General features: G+C 45.7%; 1 protein-coding gene across 3 annotated transcripts; it reads left to right on the top strand.

The window, feature by feature from the left end:
* The first annotated feature begins 10,076 nt into the window (after positions 1 to 10,076).
* On the top strand, positions 10,077 to 18,469 carry Pax4 (paired box 4). Of its 3 annotated transcripts, XM_006236232.5 has the most exons (11): positions 10,077 to 11,418; positions 13,439 to 13,544; positions 13,888 to 14,018; positions 14,539 to 14,754; positions 15,011 to 15,086; positions 15,624 to 15,749; positions 15,952 to 16,034; positions 16,395 to 16,464; positions 17,014 to 17,069; positions 17,355 to 17,496; positions 18,289 to 18,469. In XM_006236232.5, the coding sequence occupies exons 2-11, from the start codon at positions 13,532 to 13,534 to the stop codon at positions 18,423 to 18,425; spliced, it is 1,050 nt and encodes a 349-aa protein (XP_006236294.1). In that variant the 5' UTR covers positions 10,077 to 11,418; positions 13,439 to 13,531; the 3' UTR covers positions 18,426 to 18,469. The 3 variants fall into 3 exon arrangements, with proteins under 3 accessions (XP_006236294.1, XP_063142832.1, NP_113987.1); NM_031799.1 differs by lacking the exon at positions 10,077 to 11,418 and having other exon boundaries at positions 13,484 to 13,544; positions 18,289 to 18,428; XM_063286762.1 differs by lacking the exons at positions 10,077 to 11,418; positions 15,624 to 15,749 and having other exon boundaries at positions 13,436 to 13,544.
* Positions 18,470 to 19,193: the final 724 nt, after the last annotated feature.

Genomic DNA, 19,193 nt, shown 5'->3' with positions numbered 1-19,193 from the left:
ATGAGGCTGCAGATGCTACCCTCTCAGAGTCACCACAAACGTAGGAAGACTGCAGGGGGCGCCCAGGAGCTGACCCAATGCAGCGCCTGTAGCTGCCGGGCTCCCAGACAACTAACTGAGCCAGAAGGCTGAGGGCAGGCAGCTTTGTCTCCAAATACTGTTCAGCCACAACATTTCCAACTACACGCTCAATTGTGAGAAATTAAAGCACACATATAAAACCAAGAGAAAGAACGCAAAGGGCTGGGATGGTGGAAAGAAAGCGGTTTGTTAACAGGAAGAAAGGGTGGTCAGGAGAAGTCTAAATGCTAGGGAGAAGAAAGGAAACAAAACCCAGAGATTAGAAAGCAGCTTCCATCCAACTCTAGGTCTTAGGTGTCTTGCAGGGGGTGAAGAAGAGAAATGTGGAGTGATGTCAAATTTAGCCGGAGCTTAAAACGTTGACTTCCACTGAGGAGAGTGGAGAGCAAAGATCTGATTTGATGTAGGATGAAGAACATGTGAGGACGGCTGAAGAGGAGGCGAGCTGAGGATTAGGGTTCAGGGATGCCATCTGGGCTGATAATGAAACCCATGGCAATGGGTCATTCAAATCTGATTATTGTGCTTAATGGTGCCAAGCCAAAGATAGTAATAAGACTTTATTTATAATTACCCGTCTTTACATAGCTCGATCTCTAGGTAGGGCAGAGCCTCTGTCAGGCTTAGCAGGTGTTGTTTTGGGGATCTTTGTGGACACAGCGAAGATGAGGAGCCCTGGATGTCTGGAACAGAGGTAGGATCCTTATCAGGAGGGAGGGAGTTTTCTGTCTCGTCTCCACTAGGTCTGGCTAGGCAGTGGAAGGCTATCCATGCTACAGTGCTCCAGACAGCAGACTATTAACTTATTTTCAGGGATGACTAAAGAGAATTAACAGCATCCACTCTCACTGTAACCTAAGCCAAAAGTCCGCAGTCTTTAGAGAACATGCAGACAAAAACCGTTGGATCATCAATAAATTTTGTTCCTCATCTCCCTCCTTTTCATAAACGCAAGTGTGGGGCTGGGGAGACAGTTAACCCTCACCATGAAAGCTTGAAAGTCTGAGTGTAGATCCTCTGAGCCCACATAAACCTGAAGGGCAGGGTGTACCTGCAACCCCAGCACTCCTGCAGCACAGTGGGAGGCAAAGGCAGGAAAATGGCTGCAAAGCTCTCAGGCCAGTTAACCTACATGCACAGTGCAAACCGAGACCCCGAGGAAGGCTGGGACTGATACCCAAACTTGTCCTCTGACCTCCACGCTCATGTTGTGGCATGTCTGTGTTTGCACTTATACCACATACCTGTCACACACACACACACACACACACACACACACACACACACACACACACACACAGGGGTGGGCATGCCTTAAAATGCAACTTTTTGTCATTTCAAAAGCAGAAAGTTACCCAACTATCCACTAAGCAAGGTAACTCTAGGTCAGCAAAGGGATTTCATAAGATAGGGGAGTAAATCCAGAGGTCACAAGGCTCATCTGCAGAAGCAGAGAGCTAGAAATTACGGGACTACAGAGTTAGGATGAGGGGGGAGGGGGTTGGCCTGGGAATCTCTAAGAGAGATTGTAACTACTAAACTCAGCCAATACACAATATTAAACTATGATGTATAATGAAAATAATATATAAAAATAATAGCAAGCACCCAGAACGTTCTTACACGTGTTAGCCTATGTAACACCACAGTCTTTTTTTTTTTTTTTTATTAACTTGAGTATTTCTTATTTACATTTCGAGTGTTATTCCCTTTCCCGGTTTCCGGGCAAACATCCCCCTAACCCCTCCCCCTCCCCTTCTTTATGGGTGTTCCCCTCCCCATCCTCCCCCCATTGCCACCCTCCCCCCAACAATCTAGTTCACTGGGGGTTCAATCTTAGCAGGACCCAGGGCTTCCCCTTCCACTGGTGCTCTTACTAGGATATTCGTTGCTACCTATGAGGTCAGAGTCCAGGGTCAGTCCATGTATAGTCTTTAGGTAGTGGCTTAGTCCCTGGAAGCTCTGGTTGCTTGGCATTGTTGTTCATAAGGGGTCTCGAGCACCTTTGAGCTCTTCCAGTTCTTTCTCTGATTCCTTCAATGGGGTCCTATTCTCAGTTCAGTAGTTTGCTGCTGGCATTCGCCTCTGTATTTGCTGTATTCTGGCTGGTAACACCACAGTCTTAACGAGGCAGCCATAATGTCCTTTTTAAAATGTTATTTTGAAAGAGGGTCTCACTGTGTGATCTGGACCTCATGTCATAGACCATGCAGGCCTTGAGCTCACAGAGATCCTCCTGTCTCTGCCTCCTAAGTGCTGGGATTAAAGGTTGTGCACCACTATGTTCAGCTTGATAGAAAGTTGTTGAGAGAATCCTGAAGGGAAAAAATACAAGGTAGAAGTCAAGAATTTTTTTTTTATTCACTGCTCTTTCCCATCCTGGCATGGACTTTAGAATTATCTGCTGAAGTAGCCATTAGAGGATCCATGACCATGGGGGTGACACAGCAGGTCTGAGCTAAACACTGAGATTTGCTGGATCAGGAAGTGAGCACGGTCCAAGGAACAGATACGGGATGCGGACTTCGTGTGTATCACCTAGAGTTGCATCTGCTTGATAAGCCCTGCCCTTCCTCAAGCCTGGCTCTCCTGTACGAATGAAGTCAGCACTCCCCTAATGCTGAGAGAAAATATTGGAGGGAAGGGAAAATGAGACATGCATGTGAACAAATACATTGAAATCTTCACCATTATGTGAGCACGTTGAATCCATCGGCGATAAGAGGCCTGTCCACCATGGCCACGTGGGACGTGATCCAACTAGGCAACACTGGTTAAATATTTAAAAGTCCATTAATGCAATCAGCAAGCTAGTGAAGAAATCATATCATTATATCAGTCGAAATAGGAAAAGCATTTAATAAAATCCAATACCCATCCATGAAAAAAGACAACAACAACAAAACAACCACCAACCTCAGAAAACTAAAGAGGTGAATTTCCTCAGTGGTTCAAAATCTCCAATATGTCTACAGGCTGATCAGCTGTAATAAATATACCATTCTAGTGGGAGATATTGATAATGGAGAAGGAGGTGTATATGGAGGTGCAAATGTGAAAAGAATCCCTGGGCCCTCATCTCAACTCTGCTAAGAACCTGAAGCTGCTTCAAAACGTAAAATGTGCCCCCCTATGCATGCACATATGTGCTCACACACGTATACACGTGCATGCTAGTGATAAATTTAAGATGTAAAAGAGAAAGGCTCTGATTAGAGTGTAGTGAGAAGGAGACTGGCTCTCCTGGCTCATCTGATAGGGTAAAGGCTTGCACAGGAATATACAGCAGAGCAGGGAGAGGGTTCAGAAGATTGAGAAGCAAAGCAGCCCTACTGCTTGGATACTTCATACAGGAAAGAAATCCCAAGGCCGAGGACCGGCCACTGAGGTTCTATCTCAGTATTTCAACCCTAGTCATGTCAAAAGTCTTACTTAGTGAGACAAGAAGAGACTACAAAGATACAGCTTGGAAAGAGGGAAAAAAAGCTGACCTTGTTCATGAGAGGCATGACTTCCAGGTGTTAAAGTTCAAAGCATTAGACAATCACTTCCCAGAGTTACACGATATTGGCTCCAGTATGGCTGTCTATACTTCTTGGAATTAATAAATGAGTATAGCGAGGTCTCAGGATACAAGGCTAATAGTCAAAGGTGAATTGCTTTCCTTTATGCCAATAGTAGATTATGAGAATTTGAAATAAAAAAATTCTACCTGCCAAAATAAAGACCCAAAAAAAAGTAAAATATGAAGATATAAGTCTAAAAACATAGGTACTGGATCTATGAGAGGAAAAACTAAGCACTGGTTAATCGGTCAAAAAAAATCTGAATAACTGAATAGGTAATCAATATTAATGGATTGGAAAACCCAGTAGTGTTAAACCGTCCATTTCCCCCAACTTGCTCTATCGAGTCAATAAAATCTTAATCAAAACTGCAGTGAACTATTTTACAGAGATTGACATACTGATTAAAGTCTATAGTTAGGTGCAGCAAGATAGTAAGAGCATCGAGTCTGATGACCTGAATTTGATCCCTAGGACCCACACAGTGGAAGGAGAAAAGCAACTCCAGTACATTGTCCTCTTACTCCAGCATATGTGCCATAGCGTGGGCACACGACCACTACCATACACTATACACTACACACACACACACACACACACACACACACACACACACACACACTTAATTTTTAAAAAGTTAAAACCAGGGGCTGGGGATTTAGCTCAGTGGTAGAGCGCTTACCTAGGAAGCCCAAGGCCCTGGGTTCGGTCCCCAGCTCCGAAAAAAAGAACCAAAAAAAAAAAAAAAGTTAAAACCACATAGATTATTCAACACAATATGGACGGAGAAGTATAAAGCTGGCTAACTCACATCCTCAACTTAACACTTACTTTAAAGCTTAACAAAGAGAGCGTGGCATTAGTGAGCGGACAGAGGCATAGATCAATCACGCAGAATCAATAACACAGAGATAAATCCATACCGGCATTGTCCAATATTCGTTTTTTACTTTTTTTAGATTTTTTAAATTTTATTATGAGTATGAGTATTTTACTCTCATGTATGTCTGTGTATTATCTGTCTGATGGTACCCACAGAAGTCAGAATAGGGCATTGGATCCCCTGCAGCTGGAGTTATGGATGGTTATGAGTTGCCATGGGGATGCTAGGAATTAGACCCAGGTCTTCTGCAAGAGCAAGTGCTCTTAACTGCTGAGCCATCTCTCCAGCCCCAGTTAAATACTCTCGATCGAGGAGCGAAGGCAGTTCAATGGAGAAAAGAGACTTTTCGACAAATTGGAACCGTTAGAATATATTTAAAAATCAACATAGGCAGAAGCTACACAGTTCACAAATGTCAACTCAAAATTGACCATGAACCTAAATGTTAAATGCAAAACTATAAAACCTCTTAACGGGCAGTGGTGGTTGACCCTGCAGTCCCGACACTTGGGAGGTGGAAGCAAGAGAATTAGGAGCTCAAGGTCATCATCTGGCTACTTAGTAAATTTCAAGCAAACCTGGACTTCCTCAGAACCTCTCTCGAAAAAGCAAAAAGAGCTAGTTGTTGGTGGCGTACATATTTAATTCCAGCTTCCAGGAGGCAAAGTCAGGCCCAGATATCTGGGTTCCAGGCTACCCAGGTTACATACTGAGACAGACCAACAGCCAAAACAACACAACAAAAGAAAAAAAGAAGTACCACAAAAGCCGGGCTCAGTAGTGCATGCCTTTAGTCCCAGAACTGGGGTGAAAGATACAGATGGATCTCTGTGAGTTCAAGTCTAGTCTGGTCTACAAAGGGAATTCCAGGACAGCCAGAGCTACAAAATAGAGAGTCCCTGTCTAAAAACAAACAGACAAGCAAACAGACAAACAGACAGACAATACAGACCATGGCAGGGAGTATTGGCAAGGATACAAAGCAACAGAGCCATCCTCTGCTCTTGCTGAGGGCATTAAATGGTGTGGAAACAGGAGAACACACTTTGGCAGTGTTTTTCCAAAACTGAGAACCGTCTCCTTCTGTGTTGAAAATTTGTGTTCATACCAAAACCTACACATAAATGCTTACCATAGCCCAATTTACAATTGCTAAAACTATACACTGTCCCTTACTGGTGAACAGGTAAACTGTGGTTCATCCATACAATATCATAGTATTAAGAAATAAAGAGAGTAATCAGGATATGGATAGACACAGATGAATTTTAAATACATATATGCAAATGAAAAGGTGACAGACATATCCTGTGATTCCATCGTATGCTATTCTGGGAAAAACAAAACTATAATTATGATGAAAAAGTTTAGTGTTTACCAAGGGCTTAAGGAAAGAAGAAAGGTTGAACTTGGTGTGACAGTAATCCTTAGATAGCGAGTCTAGTATTCTTTTTTTTTTTCTCTTTTTTTCGGAGCTGGGGACCGAACCCAGGACCTTGCGCTTGCTAGGCAAGCGCTCTACCACTAAGCTAAATCCCCAACCCACGAGTCTAGTATTCTATGATGATATAACTGTGGATATACAATATGGCTCAATCTGGCATCTACAGAGCGTTACAGCATAAACAGTAAGCCCTAATGTGTGCAATTTCAAAAGTCACATAAATTTAACAATAAGAAGCTTTTAACAAGAAATGCAGAGTGTGTCGAAGCAAACCAGCCGCACTGTACATCTATGAAGCAACCCACAGAAGGGATAGTAGTAAAGGTGTGGCTTTAGATAACTTTGGGCGTGGCAGGGTCTAAAAATTAAAGGTGAGAGTATTCGTACGGAGGCTGGATGGAGATGTAGAACAGTGATGGAGAGTTTATCTAGCATAAGTGGGTCCCTAGAAACAAACTCAAGCACTGAAATAACTATTGGTAAATAAGCACTGTACTCTAGTTGATAAAATGTTGCCCAATTCTAGTGAATAAAATGTTGCCCAAGGCTGGTTCGTGTTAACCATTCTGTTACTATAACAATGTATACTTGAATTGGAAAGATTGGTACATAGATGGTGGATTAGATTGTACAGGTAAATATGGGTAAAATTAAAATATTTCCTGTAATTATGAATCACAGTTAGCAACACTATGTTTTACTGTAGATTCAGATGCTTACATATAGAAACATATGCATTAGAAGCAATGACACCCCAGTAGCAGCTAAAACACTGGTGCCCAGGTTTTGGTATCTCATACCATTGCCTAATAAAAGGACCAGAGTCCTTGGAGAAACTACTGTTTCTAGGAGTGGGAAACAGAGGAGAAAAGCTTGGAGCATGTTTCAGTGTCAGAGAGCCATGGAACACTGCCACAAAGTCCCCTGAACAGAAACCACACAAACTCTATGTGGGTTTGGCCAGTGAGGGCATGCTGAAGGGAACACGGTCATGATGGACAGCCCTGGAGCAAATTGAGCAGCAAAACTGAGTAATAGATTTAATTATGCCCTAAAGAATAAAGTACATTTTCTTATAAATCCATACTGACACTACAAATTCTATTCAGCAAATAAATTATTGAGCACATAAGTAAGAGAAGACACAAATTTTCACAGGAGAAGTTCAACTTGACTATGTGGATTATCGTGTTCTTAGGCAAACAAACATAACTTCCTATCGTTAAATAGGACTCACACCCCAACAGCTTCCTTCAGAAAAGTACTGTGTGGAATGTAGGAGACATAACAGGGAGACAGAACTTACACACATCCCTTCAGCTAGATGATCAGGGTCAACCTCAACAGCTACAAACCACGTCAGCCTAGGCACCACTAATTCCATACGATAGCAACATCCCTGTACCTCTGTGACCTTCAACTCCTGAACCCACCAGCCTAGTCCAGCCATCTGACATGGCTGAGCTAGCCAGCTGTGAATGCCTGTAGTCTCACACCAGGGAGGCGGAGGCAGGAGTACTAGAGGCTCAACATTACTTGGGGCTATACTTCAGTTTGTGGCCAGCTTGGGCTACGTAAGACTTTGTCTTAAAGGCAAAAACTAAAACTAAAACATAACAACAAAACAAACAAAACAAGAAACAGCATATTAGAAAGATACCAGGAAAGGAACAACTGGCAAGAGGTTAATCAAGGGGGACTTAGTTACAGTGACCAGATCTGAATTGCCACTATTGGACAGTTCTGTGTATAAAGTAATGCATATTTTTTAAGAGCTAGAAGAGAGGATTTCAAATGTCTTCACCATGAGGAAATGTTAAGTGTTTAAGGAGATGTGTTTAAGCTGATTTTAAAATTATGCAATGGATACATGTATCAGACATCACAGGATACCCCTTAATAAGTATGTGTGGTTTTTATGCTTTTACATAGTAGAAAAATAAATTAGAAGCGGTTTCTGATGTATAAAATACATGATTCTTTAAAACCATTCCAATTATTAAAAACAGAAAGAACTGAAAAGTTTCCAAGGGGAACTGAAGGAGAAGGGATGACAAATGTGATGGGCTCCTGAAGAAGTGAGGAAATCCGAATTGAGTATGGCCTTCAGTAAGCGATAGCGTCAAAATTGTCTATTGACTATAACGTATGCACCACATTAACGCAACACGCTGGCCGGGGAAGTGGATGTGGAGTGTATGCCAATTCTCTGTCAAACTTACTGTGTCTGTAGGGCCTCGGTCCCAGACAAAGTGAGGCAGAATGGGGCGAGCGCAGCGTTAGCGATTCCCAGGGAATCCCAGTGCCTACCCAGCCCCTTCCCACTTTGCAGGGCTGGTGGCTGGCACAATGTCACCCTTTGATTCTAGTGTGATTGCTGGCCCCGTGTTTGACTTGGTAGCTCTAGATCCTTCTTTCACACCCAGTGAGCTTCGTGGTCTCTCCTTATGCTGGTAGCTCTAGTCTCTCTGAACTTCCCGATTCGTCTTGGGGAAGTGCAGACTCACCACCCTACCCGACCCGCCCTAGTCCTGTAATAAACTTGGGTCAGGCAGGAGCTCAGAGATTAAGAGCTCTTTGAGAAAAAGAACAGAGGAAAGATTTTTTCCCCCTGCGCTTCTACTCCAAAACGGGATGAAGGGTGCGCTTTTCACTACCTTTCTGGGGCGAGCAGAGGGAGGGACCCTGGCCGTGTACAATCTAAACTGAACAGCGCAAGGGTTTGTCAGCGGACTGAGCTCTGATACTGGAAGGAAATCATGTCTAGGGGAATAGAATGACTGCACGAAATTTTGTGAGGTGGAGAATGCCACTTTAGCGCGACTCCCTCGTTCAGAAAGATCCAGGAAATTCGAAGAATCCCTATACTTTTGTAGCAAAAGAACCGCTTTTATTTTAAAGTGGGAGGTGCCAGATGTAGGAGAGTGATTTTGGATTTGTGGCGCGTGCGCTCTGAAAAGTTAAGGGCTGGCAGGAGATGAGACTCTTTTTAGAAAGGGAAGATGAGGACCACGACTCTATAGCCTACACAAAGGGAGAGGCGAAACAGGCTGAAACTGGCATCACCTCCTCCAAAAGATGCCAAGAGCTCCCAGGGAGTTGCCAGACAAAGTCAGCGGGCCGGTGCGCCTGCCGCGCCCAGCCCTTTCCAGCTTTACGCACGGGTTAGCTCGCCTTTTGGCATCACGAGGAAAGCAGGGAGGAACTTCAGCCACCACTACTAAGGATAGAACTTTTATTGCAGTCACAGGCCCCTAGACCAGGGGCTCCCCAAAGGCAGGAGCCATCGATCCAGGTTCTACATCCAGGTGAGGAAGGAGGTGGAATGGCCTTGGCTGGCCCAGGAGAGGGGCGCACAGCCTGGCTGGCGTGCGACAAGACCTCTGAGTTAATGTATAATTGTGAGCAGATGGCGGGGGCTGGCAGCAGCCTGGGGGCTGGGCCCAGCTAATGAGGGACAATTAGCCCCAAACCCGGTGGGGGCAGTTGGGAGAGTCAGACAGTGAAGGCAGATATTTGCTCCTCAAACAGTCTGGCGCGTTGGGCAGAGGGCTGAGCGACTGAGCCTTTGGGCTTGCTAGGCCCCCCGCCAGGGCCCTTTCCCCTTTTTTCCTCTCCCTATCACCTCTGGGTCGAAAGCTTCTGTTTGTTCAGACCCAAGAGCCTGTTGTAAAGACTAAGCGAGAGGGTAGTTTATGGGGGAAATCGCTGCCACCACCATCTGCCAGGGTTTGTCTTTTCTCCCCCCTTGACACCCCTACCTACACCCTCAGGCAGCTGTCTATAAGAAAAGACGCTCAGGGTATGAGCCTTGAGCTTCAAGATGCAAGGACAGATCCAGAGAAAGGAATAAGGCAGGAAAAGGCTACCGAGAGCGGGGTTACCCTCTTCTTCGGGACCTTCTTTCACCAGACACAGCTAAGCAGCCCCCAGCTACCCCTGGTGGAAGGGCTCTCCTTGCACTAGGGCCCTGTGCTGTCCTGCCCATGGTGCTGAAACTATCTGTTGCAGTCTTCCCTCTGCGCCAGCGCTCAGGTTCAGCTTGAAGATGCTGGAGCAGATGGGAAGGGGAGTGGAGTATGTGTCAGGGTAAGACTGAAGACTCATTTTTGTGATACATTTGGCTTTGGAAGACAAGTTTCCAACTCCAAGATCCAAGTTCATGTTCAATACCCACGTCTCTATTACCAAACCCAAAACATTTACCAATGAGAGCTACTGTTCTCTTCTCTGACTGCTAGGTCTATTCTTAACGCCCCCAATAAATCAGGGTTGCCTACTTGAACCTCACTTCTGTGACTGAGTTACAGATTCTGAAATATAAAATGGACGCACAAGGCGTCGCATATCTACTCCTTCACACCCTTACAAGGATCTATTTACCCACGACTGCAATAGCAACAAGGTTTCCAAACACTGAGGTCTGTGCTCATTTCCAGTACCCCACCCTACTCAGCCACTGGTTTTCTCACCCTTGCAATGACCCAGACAATCTGTGGTGTCTTTTGTGGGAACAGTAGCATCATCTTTTATTTAATCTAAACATACCAAATCCCCAGTAAAATGGAGTCTGAAAATAGTCAGAGATGAAAGAGAAAAGTCTAGATTGTGTGTCCTTAGAAGCATGCATTTCTAGTCATCCTCAGACACGAATTCCCACCAACTCCTCCCACTCTTGGTGTCCTGAAGTTCAGAATGGCCCTATTTCCAGGCAAGGATTCGCCCTTTGTGTCATTTCAGTCAAGGAATCAACAGAAGACTCGGTGGGGATCCTCTCTGGAGACAACTGATTTATGTGACGCACTCTTCTCCATCCGCTCTCCTCCTGAGGTTCTAGAAGCCAATTCAGCCAGTACTCAATCTGGTTATACATCATTTATCTTTTGTAATAACACACACGTGAACTTGGGGGTTGACTTAAAAGCTCAGACATATGCATTATGGCTGGGAAACTGTATCAGTACTTTTGGAATATTCTTTTGTGTTTTGATGCATGGGAAACTTTGGGTATGTAGTCTGAAATTCTTCATCTTCCATGTTCCTCACTCTTTCTGAGAATTCTGGCCCATGCTTGAGTACATTCTGGATTGAGAGAGCCTGTCTGAGAATGCTTCAGGGTAGATGGACACAAGGTGGACTCTGAAGCCTCACAGAAGGACACAGTGGGTCACTGACTGTGGGTTGCCCTGCCTCAGGGCCAGTGTCAGCCAGCCCCATGCACACTTCCCTCCTCCTCTGCTCGTGGCCTGTGACATCACTGGCTACTCCCAGAAAGCTGCCCTCTGCTCCTGTGAACAGGCTCTGTGAAGCTCTGGACCCCCTGGAAGGACAGAAGCAGAAGCAGAGTGGAGGCTGTTACGAGACCAGACCACCAGCAACCCCTGGAGCCTGCACAGGACCCTGAGACCTTTTCCTGGAATTCCCACCTCTTTTCCTCCACCCAGGTAGTGCACCAGCAGGCTCATTGTCTGCTCTGTCTCCCATTCTATCTCCATGTCTTTGTGTGGCCAAACTCAACTTTCTCCCACCTCTGTCTTTACAGCTATGCACTTTCCTGCCCTTTCAACTCCTTAACCTACTTTCTCATCTGTTGAGTGTTAGGTATTTTTTTCTGACGACTTATCACAAATACTGATACCATGTGGGAGGCTATTGGGAACAGGGTTTTCTGTTTGTGTGTTAGGGTATGCTTTGGAGGTTTTCTGTTTGTTGTTTTAGATTTGGATATTGAACCTGTGTTCCGCAATAACCCTTGGTTACTTGGGAAGATAAACTCTTGTGAAGGATTCAGGGCTAAGCTGATAGTTTAAGCTCCCATCCCCTACCCTTTGCATTCCCAGCGCAACCCTTCTCCTCTCTATTTCTTAAATGGCCACTGCTCAAGTACAAAGCAGGAATGGGAATATGAGAAACAGAATCTCATGCTTAGGAGCCAGTAATGTTTACCTCTAGTCAGGAGCTGGCTTCTGAACCTTGAGTTTTATTCTCTGAGAGGGTGGTTCTTGGTTTAGGTTAACCTAAATCTATCTACGCCTTCATTTTTCTTCTTAGCATAAAGATTTCAGCTTTCTTACTGAGTTTCTGGGACGCTAGGAGATTAAATGGGCATGTCTCTACACAAACAGACAAAGGATACTTTAAGCACTAGATTCCGTGGGCTCTGGATTCTTGGTGTTTCACTCCTGATTCGTTCCTCTTTCTAGTACATTGTAATCTCCATTGAAAAGGGTAGAGTTCTATCAAGGATTCAGGTTTGGCTGATGTTCTAACCCTGTTCCCTCTCTGGGCATAACTTAACTGTACACGCTCCACACGCTTAGCTTGCCTCTGTCCTTTTCTTTCTTTCTCACTTCTTTCCGAACAAACAAGTGCTCTTGTGTTTAATGCCCTATTCACTAAGTAGTTGCTGTTGAGTTAACTGAGCCAAGACAGCGTGGTTATTTTAGGAAAGTTCCATGGGCAAAGCTGCTCCCTGGAGCTACCTCAGCTCTGCCAAGACTCCAGGCATGAAAGGGAGGCAGCATCAACTCCTCTTAGTTGCTGAGGAAAGCAGAAGAGACATGACTGTGACTGTTGCTGCGCAGACTCTCTTGTGCTCAAGATGGCTTCTGCTCCCATAAGCAGACAGCATCCCTTCCTTCCAAAATGCTGTCAGGGTATGTCAGTAAAATATGCAATGCCATTGAAAGAATGAATTTCACCATGGTATCTAGACTTCTTCAATGCTCAAAAGAATCAACAGCGCCAGTGACTTTAGAAGCTGCTAGGAGGTGTGTCTCCTAGGAGAAGTCATCTCCTCAGGTTTTATGTGCCTCTTTCCAACGTGTGGGACCAATGCCTGGAACCTGAGGTAGAGCTGAACCCCAAATCCTCCCCCAAGAGCTTCCTGGAGAACCCAGAAAACAAGGGTCTGGATCTCTTTGAAGTGCTTTGAAGAAAGTGCTTGACTGGTACTTGGGAGACCTGAACCCAGGACTGTCCAATTGTGAAACCTGAACTAGAGAACTAGAGTCTCTTGCTTGAGCAGGTCAACCGAGCACGGAGAAGGCTTATGATGGGCCAGATGTCAAGTTGTCCACTTGGGGAAGAAAAATCCTGAGTACTGAGAAGGATGGTGTCTTCTGCTCTTTATCCCCTCTTTAACAGATATGTGGGAAATTAGTTTCTACTCTCCCTTATCAGGATATGAAAAAAGATTCAGTCTTCAACTGACCCTGTGATGTCAGTACATAAGAACTTAAGAGTATGTTAGTGTGGGGCTGGGGATTTAGCTCAGTGGTAGAGCGCTTACCTAGGAAGCGCAAGGCCCTGGGTTCGGTCCCCAGCTCCGAAAAAAAGAACCAAAAAAAAAAAAAAAAAGAGTATGTTAGTGTTTTAGTGTTAGCCAGCCTACGGACCCTCTGTCACAGACATTCTATCCTATGACCATTTCAAGAGGCCACACATAACCCTCTATTGTTACAGAACCAGCCCCAAAGAAAAACTTCTAGGAGGAGCACCCCTTTGCAGCTTGCCAGTTGGCTTTCTGTCCTTCTGTGAGGAATACCAGTGTGAAGCATGCAGCAGGACGGTAAGAGGTCTGGGAGAAGTTGGAAGAGTATAGAAGGGTCAGAGATAGAATACTGCCCTTGGGTCTTGGCTCCCACCAACACAATGCCATTTGTCCTTTGCCAGAGCTCTAAGCTAATTTTTCTCCAGTTTCTCCCTCAATGCTCTACTCTGCTACCTTTGGATTAGGAGATAACCAGCCCCCCAAAAAGTAGTTTGTTTTGGGGACCCTGGGAAAAGGTGGACACAGTCTCAAAAAAAGGACATAATGTATGGTGTATGGGCCAAGCTGCAAGACCAGAGAGACCTTCTACAAAGGTGTGTGGGTCAGAGGCAGCATGCTGAAGCTTACCTCTCATACCCAGGTCTCAGCAGTGTGAATCAGCTGGGGGGACTCTTTGTGAATGGCCGGCCCCTTCCACTGGACACCCGACAGCAGATTGTGCAGCTAGCGATAAGAGGGATGCGACCCTGTGACATCTCACGGAGCCTTAAGGTAATGCCAAACCCATGACCCAGTGAGGGAAACAAGAATCAGGCATCAAGGACCTGTCTTAAAGCAGCAACTTGGGTTTGGGCACCCAGGGTTTCCTCCTAGAAGACCCTCATGGAGGTGGGGAAGGGGAGTTTTAGGTGCCCAAAGATGAGATGAACCTCTTTGTTTTTTTTTTTATAAAAAATATTTATTTATTTATTTATTTATTTATTTATTTATTTATTTATTATGTATATATCATGCAGCTTTCTGCATGGCCAGAAGAGGTCATCAGATCTCATTACAGATGGTTGTGAACCATCATGTGGTTGCTGGGAATTGAACTCAGGACCTCTGGAAGAGTAGTCAGTGCTCTTAACCTCTGAGCCATCTCTCCAGCCCTGAGATGAACCTCTTAACTCCATGGCTTAGTTCAGTAAAGCTCACTTTGCCTTGTAGCCTCCTTTTGTCCCAGGAAGGCTCAACTTCCTTCTGCCCTTCATGTCATCTGTGTCCTGTTCTTACTTCTCACCTCACTCAGGTATCTAACGGCTGTGTGAGTAAGATCCTAGGACGCTACTACCGCACAGGAGTCTTGGAACCCAAGGGTATTGGGGGAAGCAAACCACGTCTGGCCACACCTGCTGTGGTGGCTCGAATTGCCCAGCTAAAGGATGAGTATCCAGCTCTTTTTGCCTGGGAGATCCAACGCCAGCTTTGTGCTGAAGGGCTTTGTACCCAGGACAAGGCTCCCAGTGTAAGTGCCCTCTCCTTACTCTGGGGTTTGCAGGTGAACTGTCTGGGGGGAAGATCCCCCTTTCCTTGGCAATTTGGGTATCTCAGGCTGGAGTTAAGGGAAGCTGGAAATGTGGTGGTCAGGGAGCTGAGGAGGAAGTATGGGGAGAGCGTTGAGCTGCTACTTTTGGGAATGGTGAGTAGAGGGAAAAGATCTCTATAGGATGCAACCTTAGGTCTATATACCACCTTCCCAATGTGTACCCCAACATCCCCAGGTATCCTCTATCAATCGAGTCCTTCGGGCACTACAGGAAGACCAGAGGTTACACTGGACACAACTTAGATCTCCAGGTGGGTCTTCGAGTTGTTGCCAGAGATAATCGGAGCCAACTTTCTTAGCATTTTATAGCTCTTCTTTCTGCCAATCAGGAGTTCTTATTGTTTTGTGAATCACCCTCTCAACGATCCTTAAAGGGTCTAGCACGTGCCATTATTCTCTCTTGGTAGGATATGGAAATTCAGGAAAATGAAATTACTTGCTCAGTCACCAGCCAATTGGTGGCACATCTTGGACAGAACCTGTATCCCCTAACTCCTGGATTCGCAGTCTCTGCTAAAAGCTGGGCCTTTTATACCCTTCCTCTGCTTCCTGTTTAGCTTCTCAGGACTTCCTCTATGTTGTATGAGGTTCTTCAAACCTGGAGCAACTTTATTTTCCCTAAGTAGTGCCATGCTACTGAGTGCATTGAGTAGCAACTGCCAAGGAACTTCATACCCCACTACCTCTGCTCTGCTTCTGTGCCCCTGTTGTTACCCTGCAAGAGACCCTGTCTAACCAACCAGAACGTCAACATCACAAAGGCAATAAGACATTGTCCTCCTTTGCAGCTGTTTTGGCTCCAGCTCTTCCTAGTCCCCACAGTAACTGTGAGGCTCCCCGAGGTCCCCACCCGGGGACCAGCCACAGGAATCGGACTATCTTCTCCCCGGGCCAAGCTGAGGCACTGGAGAAAGGTGCTGGGCTTGGGAAGACAGTGGGGAAGAAGCTTCTGTTATAGCAGCTAGGCATTGAGACTTACGGGCAAAGGCTGAAGGGTACAGGCTGTGGGTGGTTTGGCCTTGGGAAGAAGGGCTATTTAGGGTTTTAAGAAGTAGGGAGTGGGAAGGAGCCTTACTCCTTCCCTTACCCTCACTGTGGGAGCCTCTGTCCCTACAGAGTTCCAGCGTGGGCAGTATCCAGATTCAGTTGTCCGTGGAAAGCTGGCTGCTGCCACCTCTCTGCCTGAAGACACAGTGAGGGTGAGTGAGCTCTGGAACACAGTGTGAGGAAACAGTAAAGGAGAAGAATGTACTGATCATGGCTTGAGGTCTGTGGAGGCAGAGATGGCAACAAGAGGGTGGAAAAACTTGTTTGAAAAAAAATAAAAAGAGAGACGAAATCCTCCCTGCTTTCCTGCCAATTTCTCTCTCTTCTTTCCCCCACCCGAGCCTTTTAGGTGAGGAAAAAGACAGAGAGCAAAGAAAGGCCTGAGCAGTGGGTGAGGGTGTCAGAATGGAGGGAGACTCTACTTTCTGAGTCCAAGCAAGGGACACACGGTAAGAGCAACTGGTGCCAGGTGACTGAAAACGCAGTCAGTAACAGTCCCTGTTCTCTCTCAGGTCTGGTTTTCCAACAGAAGAGCCAAATGGCGCAGACAAGAGAAGTTGAAATGGGAAACACAGATGCCAGGTGATTTCTGTGCTTGTAACACTTATCCATCCCCCCATCCATCCATCCATCCATCCATCCATCCACCCACCCACCCACCCACCCATCCATCCACCCAACCATCCATCCATCCATCCATCCATCCATCCATCCATCCATCCATCCATCTACCCACCCACCCAACTATCCATCTATCCATCCATCTACCCACCCACCCAACTATCCATCCATCCACCGACTATCCATCCATCCATCCATCCATCCATCCATCCATCCATCCATCCATCCATATTTACATAGCATTCCTTATGATTCTGGCTCTGTGCTAGATCCTAGGCACACACAGACCTTATTCTAAAGGGCTACTCTGTCTGCAGGATCATCCCTTGGACATCAGTATTTCTAGTTTCCTAAGGCCCTGTTTTGGGAAGAAGATGGTCTAAGTTTGTGAAATTTGCCCTTCCAAACTCTGCAAGAAGTTGCAACCTTTCTTGGAACCTCTATCTTTTACCACACCCCAGGTCCCCATGCCTATTTCTTCCTCTGAGTGGATTCACCTTCACCTTATAGGTGCTTCTCAGGACCTGATGGTACCAAAAGATTCTCCAGGGATCATCTCTGCACAGGTACTTGAGAGGAGAGCGGAGTTTATGAACTGGGAAGACTGATATCTCATGGCCTCTCCTATTTCTGGTGAAGGCATGGGTAAAACCCATGGACAGCCAAGGCCTTCACAGTGAATTTCTATAATGTGCTATCCCCTGGACGCCTATGTGAATGGCACCCTCTGGAGTGTAGGACACAGCCTGGGGGTGAGGCAGGTGGTCTTAGGGGTCATTCAGTCCTATTACCCAGGCTTTCGGAATAGGGAGGCTCGCTAGAAGTTGAGGGTCTCCTCTTGCTTTCTCTAGCAGTCCCCTGGCAGTGTACCCTCAGCAGCCCTGCCTGTGCTGGAACAATTGAATCCTTCCTTCTGTCAGCTGTGCTGGGGGGCAGTACCAGACAGATGTTCCAGTGACACCACATCCCAAGCCTGTCTCCAACCCTACTGGGGTAAGAATTAAGAACAGGTCTCAATCCTACAGGGTATGGGATGGGAGAGCTGGCTCCTTTTCTGTGGAGGGCATGATTCTCCAGTTGGGGATACCAAAGGAATCTCTCGAAATAGCTTCCTTCCTTCCTGGATGGCTCCTGAGGCTGGGGAGTCTATAGTAGATCTGACACCTGCAGAGGTAAAGGGAGTGGTGTTGAGATCCGAGTGTGTATGAATACCCTTAGGCAATTGTGTCAGCTCTCCCCCTCAGTGACTCTGAGATGTCTCCAGGATCAATAAGCCCGGCTCAGGTGCCTGAGATGGCTCAGCAAGTAAAAGCCCTCCTTACTGAACCTGATGAGCTGAGTTTGACCCAGACGCTCACATGGTGGAGAGAGATTCCAACAAGTTGTCCTCTGAGCTCCACCTGTGAGCTGTGGCACATGTTTGTGCAATAATGCATTTGAACACACGAATAGTGGATAAATTAATGTGTGTGTGTGGGGGGGGCAAGCTCCACTGCTTGTGCACGTACAGGAATGCATTTGAACACACACACACACACACACACACACACACACACACACACACCCATAGTGAATAAATTAGTGGGGGGAAAATCCAAGCTCCCCTGAGCCCTGCATGGTGTTACTCCCATTGCCAGCTTCACTCTTCCTGCCACTGGCTCTGCCATTAGTCTCCATGCCACTCCAGCCCAAATCTGGCTGGCCCTGCATTGTGGTAAGACTTGGACCGAAGTAAGAGGCCCTGAGATGGGTACCATCTGATGCCGTTATTATTTTCCCCTACAGAATGCCACTCCCTCCTTCCTGTGGCTTCTTCCTCATACATGGAATTTGCCTGGCCCTGCCTCACCACCCATCCTGTGCATCATCTGATTGGAGGCCCAGGACAAGCGCCATCAACCTATTACTTACACTGGCCATAAGAGGCCTCTACTTGGCAGTAATAAAAACTTTTTCTAGAAGTTAACAATGGTTCTTGCTATTTATCATTCTTTTCTCATAACATCAGTATGCCTCCGTCTGTCTGTCTGTCTATATTTATCTATCTATCTATTCTATCTTCTAGCTCCTAGTTTATATATACATGCATTATATCTAGTTATAATTATCTATGTAGTAATGAACCTATCAATCCCATGTATGTAGGTATATATAATATATTATTATGTATATTATATATTTAGGGTTTGGGGTCATACATGCACACACATATTACATAACACTTCACTTTTAAGTCCTCCACGGGTTTGTAAAAATCAAACAAATAAGAGCCTTATTTACACAGCTAACTACAGTATCATGGACACCCCTAAGGAAGTTTACTATAGTTCCTTTATTTGTTTGTTTGCTCTGTTTTGTTGAGACAGAGTCTCACTATGTTGCTCTGGCTGTACCAGAACTCATTATGTAGACCAGGTTGGCCTCAAACTCACAGTGATCTGCCTGGCTTCTGCCTCCTACAAGCTGGGATGAAAGGTGTGTGCCACTATGCCTGGCAAGGCAGTGCTATATATAGTTCTTTGGTCTAAGCGTACAAACAATTATCTAATTGCATATTTTTTTGCCATAGCAGCGGAGTGGAAAAAACATTTTGGTATTTATTCTGCCTTCATGTTTATACACACTCCAGGGACACACTTGAGTCCCAGATCTTCTCAAGTCTATCTGATAAAAAAAAAAAAAAAGCTTCT

This window comes from Rattus norvegicus, chromosome 4 (genome assembly GCF_036323735.1).
Source record: "Rattus norvegicus strain BN/NHsdMcwi chromosome 4, GRCr8, whole genome shotgun sequence".
NCBI classification, from domain to species: domain Eukaryota; kingdom Metazoa; phylum Chordata; class Mammalia; order Rodentia; family Muridae; genus Rattus; species Rattus norvegicus.
This window is presented reverse-complemented; position numbering and strand designations above follow the sequence as displayed.

Bases quoted from the DNA above. Each gene is read 5' to 3' on its own strand.
- Pax4 (XM_006236232.5), top strand. The intron at 14,019-14,538 runs GTAATGCCAAAC...CACCTCACTCAG, and splicing joins ACATCTCACGGAGCCTTAAG to GTATCTAACGGCTGTGTGAG. The intron at 17,070-17,354 runs GTACTTGAGAGG...TGCTTTCTCTAG, and splicing joins CAGGGATCATCTCTGCACAG to CAGTCCCCTGGCAGTGTACC.